Source organism: Gadus macrocephalus, chromosome 9 (assembly GCF_031168955.1).
Source record: "Gadus macrocephalus chromosome 9, ASM3116895v1".
NCBI classification, from domain to species: domain Eukaryota; kingdom Metazoa; phylum Chordata; class Actinopteri; order Gadiformes; family Gadidae; genus Gadus; species Gadus macrocephalus.
This window is the reverse complement of record NC_082390.1, coordinates 6358826-6369490: the sequence shown is the minus strand read 5'-3', so window position 1 is coordinate 6369490 and position 10665 is coordinate 6358826. Positions and strand designations below refer to the sequence as shown.

Sequence of the window (10665 nt, the reverse complement as noted above, 5' to 3'; positions counted from 1 at the left end):
CAACCACAAATGTAGTCCCCAGGAAACAAAGGTTTATTTGAAAAGGCACATACATTCATGGTAGGTAGGGTGAAATAAATAAAATGCGGATTCTATAAAAGGTGTTTTCAAAAATATATATATATTGTAAGTGTTTCGACCAATCCAAGATCAACTTAGTTGCTCAATTAGGTTGAATTAATTTAAATTTGGGGCTACTCAATCTGACTACTCTATTGCAGTACACTTGCCTACACTGAAATAGACAAAAGCATACTTGGTTAATAAAATATAATATTTGAAGCCCACTCCTTGTAAACTAATATTATATTGCAAACTCACAGTGTACTCACATTTAAACTCTATGCTCAGTATATTTATTTTGTAAAATGGGCCAATTTGGCAAATTTCCCATCAAGTCACAAAAAAACATTACAAGTCGATTTACATCAATAGGGGATTGAGTATATTTTTAAATACATTTCAAGTACACTTTTTTCTGTAAGACAATAGGTGATGAAATTGCGGACTGTGCATACAAACGTTATTATTGTAACCATGAATTTGAAAGCAAAAGGCTACCGCAGAGAAAAATCCATGAATGATACTAGCATGAACATTGGAAGACATCTGCAACGTTGAGTATAGGGAATGCCTTTTCCCCAAATGGGATTCTTTCTGGAACGTTTCTTTATTTTTTCCTACATTTATGTCACAGATTCCCTCAGGAGGTCTGGTTATCGCCATAACCGATTAAAACTAAAAGCCTTCTACCCAATAGAACATAGCAGAGGAAAAGCAACAAAATATAAGAATAGGGTGTTACTATAACTTGCCTCCTGAGGCAAGGGAATGCCAAAGACATTCTCAGTACATTTCGATATGTAAAAAAAAATCACAATAAAATGGTTATCTTTTTCCAAATACTTAAAGGCAATTGCAGTTCTTGGTCGTTTCACGTCTGATTCACTGGGAGTCCGCGAAGGGGATATGTCCGTACTAGCTCCAAGTCCTGTCTCTGCCTGGTGGCTCTTTCAGCGTTCCTTCAGTGTTCAATGTTTTGCAGCCTCTCTTTCAGCATATGGAAGGTTGGCCGTGCGAAGGCGTTCAGGCTCCAGCAGAGCTTCATGACGTCGTAGACCACGTCGGGGCAGCCATCTGGGGCCTCCATCCTGTAGCCCTTCTCCACACGAGGAACTACGTCCTTCAGGGGCTGGTGAATAATGATGGTGGAATAGTAGGGGATTGAATATAATTTTTAATACATTTCAAGTACACTTTTTTCTGTGATGAAATCATGGACAATGAAGATATTACTGGAACAATGATGGTGGAATAGTATCAAAAACATTTGACAAGCATCAGACTAGGACTAATTACAAATAATTGAACATGGAAGCTATTTAATAACATTTTTGGAAAGCAATGAGGAGTGAATGATGTTAAGTAGATTTCATCAATCAGCAAGCTACGCTGAAAGGTATTCACATTCATATTTGCTACATGAATTCACAACGCCTTATCAGGCTTTTGTGTGAATAAGTTGATCATCACTACCTAGTGCCGTGGTCAATGCATTACACAGGAATTCATTATAATCACACGCCTAACCAATCAGTCTGGCAAATAGAGACTTACGATCTTTGGGTAAGGCAATCTGCCGAATGAGTATATCTCCCACAGCAGCACACCAAAGCTCCACACATCGGATTTTGTGGAAAACAGCTATTCACCGAAAAGGAAAAAGAAAAGGCAAGTCAGGCTCGATGCAATCATATTATTAACGAAGGGTTTGCGTTCCGAAACGAACGGGGGGAGTCCATACCTTGTCCCTCAGGGCTTCAGGGGAGGTCCATTTGATGGGCAGCTTGGCGGTGTCCTGGGTGGAACACGCCTCTTTGGTCATCCCAAAGTCACTGACCTTGGCGATGTTGTCGTCCGACACCAGGACGTTGCGCGCCGCCAGGTCCCGGTGCACAAAGTTGTTGGCCTCCAGGTACTCCATGGCAGCGCACACGTCCCTGGAAAGAGGGAGGAGGAGGAGGGGGAGACGACGAAGAAGAGCACAAATATCACTTAGCGTTTGCGTTTTCCATTATTGTTTTTGAAGGGACCAACCAGTCTTTCTGGGATATGATCGATGAACATGGAAGATATACTCACAGTGAGAACTTTAGGAGGGAATGTGCGTTGAGCACAGTCCGACCTCTGGAGCGCAGGTAGTCCACGAGGCTGCCCTGTGGAGCACAAACACAACAGATCAGGTCCCAGGCCTGGTTTGTGTTTACTGGTGATAGCCAATTAGGATTAGATCCCTGCCTCCGGAACATGATTGGTCGAAACAAATGTGAAGCAAAAGAAAGAGAAACCCATATTTGTGCTCATTTGCCATCAGACTTCAGATTGATCATCTAAAGTCTGATACTTTTTACTTTGAAGGTTCATATTGCCCTACCTTGGCCATGTATTCTGTCACAATAAACAGACTTCCTTTTTCCTCTAGAATCACTCCAAGAAGCTGCACCAGGTTATTGTGTCTCAGTTGCCTACCAAGAAAGAGGATAGTACTGTTAGGTACTTCATTGAGGCTTTTACTCATACCATGTCCACAATACATTGCCTTTGTTGTGTGACTTACGTCATGACCGATGCCTCTGCCACGAAGGCCTGCGCGGTAGCATCGTGTTTTATGCATTTCACTGCAACTTTAGACCCTCTGTAGTCTCCCAGCATGACATCTGAGAAGCACACATAGCAGATTATCACAATGTTCATCACATTGCTTTTAGTTTTTTTGTTAGTTAGAATCAGCAAAACCCTCCCAAAAAGCTGGTCCGTTCAACACAATTCAAGACATATCCCCTGTATTGACTGTAACATAAGGGTTATTGAGTGTACTGGTACTTACCTCCAAACTCTCCTTTTCCTATCGAGTGCTGAAGTTTGAGTTCCTCTCTGTTCAGTGCCCAGCCACCTGTGATATCACATGACAGGATGTTATGGATCTGTACACAAAATCCCATGCATGATTTCCATTAATTAATGTCGACTTAGTCTACCAAAGGACTAAATAGTGAAGCACACCAGCACACGTGGCACGCCTTAGAAACAGACACCGTTGTAACAGAGCTTCATTTAAAAAGTTTCAATTTAAATCTGAATCTCCAATTGATGTTCGTCTGTCTTATTAAGATATTTTTTTTTTTTGCACATGGGCTAAGTGCGATTTAGCGTGTGATTTGACGTTTGATATCGGGTGTGATTTCTATACGTGTCCGTTGAGAGCGTGGGAATCTTACTCCTGCGGAATGCGTCCTTGGCAGCAAAAGTCCCTTCCTCCAACTTTGGCTTGATGAGTATGGTACACAGGCCATCTGCATTCTCAGTGTAGTGCTGTAAGCAAAACAGGAAAGAGCAGTTTGATTATCCCCAATAGGATTCCCTTGGATGCAAACCGTTAAAACGGTTTATATTTCACGTGTAGTACTCCCCAGTGGCCAATAGAGGGAAGTGATCCAGCTAGGTCCACTGATGAACCTTACTCATGCATTCAAATGCCCACATCCTCTGTTGAAATTTCCTGTTCAGGATTGGTTCCTGTAGCAGCACACTCTCACTTAAACAGGCCATGTGACAACTCGCAAACAATATAGAGAGCTAGTCCAAAACAACATGCAATGCATCCCCATTTATTCCTCCTCCTTACTTCCACCAGCTGCATGAGGTGGTCAAAGTACTCTTCCGCGTCGATGGTGAGCTTGCTATCCTTGTAGACGATGTGGTAGTGCTCCACCTTGCCCTCGCAGCTCACACACAGCGTGTAGTCCCCGGGGTAGTTGGTGCTCTCGCGTACCAGGAACAGCCCCGTCTCAGGTGGGGTCAGCAGCTGCTCCGCCTGCTCCCTGCTGATCTTCCCGTGGAACCATCTAGAACAGGTGGGTAGGCAGGTCGTCACTATTTCAGTTATTATCCATGCATACGAGGACAAACACGCGCTCATACACCCATACTACCATGTGTATGAGTGCACGCACGCACGCACGCACGCACGCACGCACGCACGCACGCACGCACGCACGCACGCACGCACGCACGCACGCACGCACGCACGCACGCACGCACGCACGCATGCACACAGGGGCGCAGCACCAAATTCTGGGCCCTGTATACAAGAGGTACTGATGGCCCCCCCCCCGAATTCCCCCTTCCAGCCCCCCTGCGCAGAATTGTTGGGGGGGGGTGAAGAACAGTTGTTGACAGTATATATATATAATTATTATTTTTTTTTTGGGCCCCCCCAAGCCTGTCCACCTTACACCCCTGCGCACAAACACAAACACACATACACATGCATTCATACAAACCCACATACACACACCTGCATTCATACACACCCACACATCTACAAAGACACAAACACACACTCACACACACAATACATGCATACATTGACACACACACACAGTCCCACACCCACGCATACAAACGGACAAACGTCCACACATCCACCCACCCATACATGCAAACGTACACACACGTACATACACACACACACACACACACACACACACACACACACACACACACACACACACACACACACGTCTTGCGAGTCATCTTTTGAGATTGTTTTTCTTGAGAGATAGAGCGAAAGAAACTGCAACAAACAGGAAATGGTGCAGAGTTCACAAGCAACACAGTTGGAAACAAACGAGCCGTGCTCTGCAATTACAAACGTAGCCCAACCCAATTGTGGTCAACATTCACGGCACTGACAGCACCGTCGCCATAAAACAAATCGGCCATCTGCCTCCTGCCAGCCACCGCACAGCCAAAGGGACAAAGGGGTACGGTAGAAAAATGTTGGCCACAACCACAGGGGAGACAGGGGCGGCTGGGCTGGTGACCAACACACATATGGGGAAGTTACATGTAAACCATGTCAGTTTGTGAGTGAGTGAATGAGTGAGTGAGTGAGGTCGGCTTAGCTCAGGAGGTAGAGCAGTTGCCTTGTAACCGAAAGGTTGCTAGTTCGATTCCCAGCTCCTCCTAGCTGTGTTGATCTGTCCCTGAGCAAGACACTTGTGGCATGTGGCTTGAGGATGCTGACAGGTGGGCGTCACACGTTGGGAGTCAAACACCTCCGCCACGAGACACAACCCTGCACCCCGTGACAGGAGTCAGGACGGGTGAGTTTTACTTACGGCATGAGGCTCAGCTTGCCATCGGATTTCACTCCTTCCCTTTTCTGGACATAGTTGACTGGGATGGTTCCCTCTTGGCCCGCCGAGTTCTTCGCTTTATACCAGTTTGGGTCCTGGAACCGAAGATCACATCAGAAGATTACAATGGCACTCATGGTGTTTGTTTTCATCAGAAACACACACACACACACACACACACACACACACACACACACACACACACCACAATAAATATATATATTGATATTAATTACTTAAAAAATACAATTTAATCCTTCACCACAAGCCAAAAAGTAAGCAGTCGTTTTCCTGGCGTTCACAGACACACACAGTATTACCTTTGTGGCGAAAATAATAGTCAAGATGTCTCCTTTATTGAAAGGCAAGTCGTATTGCGTGGTGCCTCTGAAGTTGTACCTGGCCACACACTCTGTGCCCTGCGGCCATGAAGCCTGAGAGAGGAGAGAGAGTAGAAGCTTATGAATAATGTTATGTTCATTGTTTACAATGTTCCATTATTATTGATCAGGTGCATTCTAAGCATTTCTGTGGCTTACCTGGACCTCAGTCATACTCGGGGTAGTGGGGAGGCAGCACTGCCCTCTCACAGGTGACACAGCCTAACTGCATCAGACCACAAACACAGACACACACACAGATTTTATTCTTCTTCTTTCTATATTTATACTAATTTGTATTAGTTTGCCAGTGTGCCGCAAGGCAGGACAGATTCTGAAACTGCTTGTAATTGGCTAATCGCACTCAAACCCGATGGTAGAGTATGGGCCCTTTAATGATCAGCGGCGATAGCCTGGATGTGCGGAACAGAAGGTAAAAATAGCTCAGGGCAGGAGAAAGCAGAACTAACAGCGCATGCCACGCTTTCATTATGCATTTCATCTTTTTCCATGATGTAGACAAGTTTCGCACTTGAATTTGTTTTTTTACAATTCTTATCGTTGAAATGTAATTCAAACCGGCGATCACTGTATGGCAAAACACTTTACTTCTCCTGATATATCATAGTTACTATAGGTATGTTTATTATGGTGTACAAGACAGGATTACTTTTTACTTAAGCACTGTACTTCTACAGTACCTATGATTGTTTACTAAATACTTTTTTAATGCCCATAATAAGAAATCATTAGGCCAAGTGAAACTAGATTATCATAACCCCAATTTAGGTCTCAAAAGTGTTGACTGTGTGGTCACAATAAAACGAATCAGGATGATGATAAGCATTTCACTTTTTAAACGTTAGAATGTTTGAGACAATAACAATGCTTCAAATATACTAACATTTTGAAATGTTTAACAGAGGACTTTTCACTTTCACCAAATATATTTTTTTTCTTTGTCAATAAGATATAATTAGCTTTTTGAGTGTCAACAATGAGTGACCCTTGTATTTCTGTATTATTCCTGTATTTCTTGCCATACACATCAACCTAGCAGATGCTTAAAAATAGTCATTGGTCTGCGGTTGAGAACAGAATATAACCAACCAATCACTTCCTCTTTTCTATGCGTCAGTTCCTTTCGGCCAGTTCCATGCAAAGGAGTGAGAGCTCTCATTCACAGCGCTGCATCCAATCGCCTCCCCAAATAAGGTCATGGCACTCCACCGTGTCATATAGAGTCCATTATGCACTTCCTGCATCGGGTGATTCGACTGTATCAAGAGACCGACTCCATCCGACTTTAGAGAGAAAGAGACAGCTCACTAACCAATATATGCCTCAAAAACCCTATATCTTAAACCACAAAAAACTTTTCCATTGAAATACCAATGCAAAAGTATCTCCCATACATCAGTTCACATCATCTTGTAACTTTTTTTCTTCAGAAAAAAGTAATCTCTGGAGATCGCTGACTTAACGGGCGGTAGGGAGGAAGTGGCTGTTTTCACACGGGAAACGCCGCAGCTGTCATAGTATACAGACAGAAATGTGTAAGTAAACACATTTCCCCACAGAGATACATCTTAAGCTACTACTGCGCACTATTGCACCCCCAACGACACACACACACACACACACACACACACACACACACACACACACACACACACACACACACACACACACACACACACACACACACACACACACACACACACACACACACACAGAACTAACTGCACGCATCCTAATCCCAAGCCTATATCAGCCACAACCTACGAGGGTATATCCCCACACAACCCATTGAGACGTAAACTATCTCAGTTTATGACCAACCCATAACCTTCCCGTATTCACCCGGGTCTAATACATAACAGAAGGGCTGGCATTCGGTTAGGTCTGACAGCGACAGGATATGTTCGGGCAAAGTTTGTTGGTAAGCCATGATGTCACTGTAAGCGGAATGGATGTACTTGTCCAAGCCTCGCAAACAAAGCAGTCTTTTAATTCTCCATGTGTGGATCAGTGAATGCATCCCAGTTTGCCTGCTCAAAAAAAAGTCTGCCGGGACCTCAGCCTGTTTCACAGCCCCAATGGGTGAGAGCTATGATTTCCATTTCCAAAAGGCCTCGCTGTGAAACCACAGCTTTTCCCCCTTTCATGAAACAAACAGGGCCATTCTTCCTGAGCCAATCTGCTTTCCAATGAGTTTTATTGACCGAACCCATCCTATCCGTGCTGATCATGAGCCCCACAGCATACGATAAAAAGCACACTTTTTATTCACATTACTCATAACTAAAATGTCAAACATAACTCAATATAATATAAAAAAACATGTGGTCTATTGAAGTCTCTTCGAAATGACTTATAAACGTTGGGCCCACAACTTGCATTGCTACACAACACCGACTTGCAGTAGACACATACGACCTAAGACAAACAAAACCCAGAAATGTTCCATTTGACACCACAGATCACAGAGAGCAAACGTTGTCAGCCCACATCTATCGGTAACATTGTGCGCGCAACGGAAACGAGGTTGATTGCTTTCTGCATGATTGTCTACCAAGACAAACGTGCCTTCGTCAGCAGTGATGACGGTAACCATGTCCCACTCAAAGCGAACGGCTCTAATGGCAGTCAGAACAACGAAGCAAGAACAGACAGGCTCAAATACCTTCTGCCACTCCCTTCTCTGCCTGCAAAGTAAGAGACACCAGAGGAAGAGCAGAAAAAACCTGTTGCTTGGGTTAAAGACAAGCTAGCTGTTCTGAGGGGGGGGGGGGGGGGGCTATGTAGCATGTAGCTTGTTGAGATGAATAAAACAAACCCTTACCCTCTGCCTCCTCAAATGTGTGGCATCTTTTCCCTCTGGGGGAACTGTGCTCTATAAGCCAATCAATGAGGTTGTCTGTGGAGCTGTGTGCGGTACACAAGCAGCCCTGATAGGATGGGGGTCCAGGGGTAAGGACGATGGAGAGCTTGGCGGTTAATTGCTAGTTGTGGGTCCCTTTCACTGCATGGGGCACTGCAGGAGGCCTCACGATTGCCTGCCAGCCCGCCGCCCGTCCCGTTCCCTCCCACCCCCCCTGTCCCCGTTCCCCCCCTTGAGGATGGCTCTTCAGCTGCTTTGATGCTGCTGCCCTTTTATCCTCATCATCATCATCATCATTGCGGTAGCATCAGGGTGGCAAGACCGAGAAATGGAGAGAGAGGGAGAGGGAGGAGGAGACAGAGAGGGTTGAAGAGATTATTGCCACATCCTAAAGGTTTGCATAATTAGGGTTTGTGAACCACATGAAGGAGTGCGCCCCGTAAAGTTAAGTTGTGGCCCAAAGCCCTGAAGGTTGGTGGAGCCACAGAGAAGGGGATCAACAGCATGCTTGGGGACAACAGCTGGAATCTTGTGTAACAACACCTTTCCATGTTATGACGGTCTCTTACATAAGTGGGTGAGGCACATGAGCAGTATCACAGGGACTTTCACCAAAAAACACTTATTTTTGCAAGTCTAAGACTTTGGTGGAGGCATGACGTGCAAACAGGAACAAGTTGCCAGGCCGAAGTTCGTAACGTGCCCAGGGGACTGAGTCTATTCGTTTAGGTAGTGGAGTTTCCTCCACAACACAATCTATTATCCTAAAACGTTATAAAGGGTGCCTATTGTTTAATACGGTCCCATGTTGGGTGATGCCTTAGCCTTGCTGTGGCATGTTTTTCTAATTACAAGTTAAGTTGTCAGGCATTCAGGTGTGTCAGAGAGAGAGAGAGAGAGAGAGAGAGAGAGAGAGAGAGAGAGAGAGAGAGAGAGAGAGAGAGAGAGAGAGAGAGAGAGAGAGAGAGAGAGAGAGAGAGAGAGAGAGACATAGTCAGAGACAGACAGACAGATAGACAAACAGAAAAAGATGCGCTGTTGCTATATTTGGGTTTGTCTGAATTATTAAGTATTCATAATCACTAATAATTACACTGATGTTCAGTAACTTGGAGCAGTATCGAGAACATTGAGAGAAAGCATTGAGATATTGATCATATTGTTGCAGGTCCTGCATGGCTGAAATGTGCCTACTCTTTCGGAAACACAGTACCCTACAGGAAACAAGCCCAACGTGTACAATAGGGCTCCGTTTAGTGAGATCTGTTGAGCTGTATCGATAGCAGCTGTAGCCGTAATTCAAGTTTCAGAGTGGTTTAGTTGACGTCCAGAATGGAGATTGGGGGGGGGGGGGGGGGGGGACAATGCGCTTACCTGGGAATAAAGTTGTCCGGAGAGCAGGCTACGGAGAAGATCTGCTTACGGTAGCGCGTCCGTGTTCAGCAGGATGCATGAAGTCCCGAAAGTGGAGAACCGTGTTATAACCGATACAGAGATGTCCGACACAAGTCACAAAAAAATAGGCAAATGGAAAATATTGGCGCACTCCGTGACATCATTTAGTAAAAAAGACTACGCAGCGTTTGCATTCCCTAAATGTTTATCTCGCCATCTTTTTTTAAGTCCGAGGTTAGACAAATAAGCTAGGAGAGAATAACGCATATGGAAATGCCTTCACTTCTACAAACTATAACAGCGAACATTCTTCTGTCATTATAAACATTCAAGTTTTGCCCCACCTTTCATTTTTCACTGCACATGCGCAGTCACGGTAGATTGCTCATCGATGCAGTTTCCTTGTATCTCGTCGTCTGCTCATCGGACTTTAAATCCGTATAAATAACTCAATCTATTCTTATCTTCTCGTTAAATGCATTTTCATTAAGGAATGATTCGTGTTAAATAATAAATAAATGTTTGTCTTACTATGCCTAGAATGGTTGATAAACAAATGAAAAATGTGCTCAAAATAACTATTCAGAAAATTTGTTGGTGTTTTTTTGCTTTACATTTATAAAAATCGTTAAATATGAGAATCACCGGAGGGAAGTAGTGTTGAAAAGGCAAAAATATATATATTATAGAACATAATATATGTAGTTTTATTGCCACCAGGTGGCTGAATGAATAAATACATAAACTAAATACATCAAATTAGAAATCTCGTCTGAATCTTCCTTAAACGGCAAGCGCCTGGTTG

General features: G+C 44.2%; 1 protein-coding gene across 1 annotated transcript; it reads right to left on the bottom strand.

Annotated features, from left to right (window-relative positions):
• Positions 1-10: 10 nt before the first annotated feature.
• LOC132464228 (tyrosine-protein kinase CSK-like) lies at positions 11-10196 on the bottom strand. The gene is made up of 13 exons (XM_060060513.1): positions 9840-10196; positions 5741-5807; positions 5522-5635; positions 5184-5296; positions 3686-3905; positions 3279-3372; positions 2888-2953; positions 2618-2717; positions 2435-2525; positions 2143-2216; positions 1805-2000; positions 1618-1704; positions 11-1192 (listed from the first exon to the last, which is right to left on the bottom strand). The coding sequence occupies exons 2-13, from the start codon at positions 5753-5755 to the stop codon at positions 1025-1027; spliced, it is 1338 nt and encodes a 445-aa protein (XP_059916496.1). The 5' UTR covers positions 5756-5807; positions 9840-10196; the 3' UTR covers positions 11-1024.
• Positions 10197-10665: the final 469 nt, after the last annotated feature.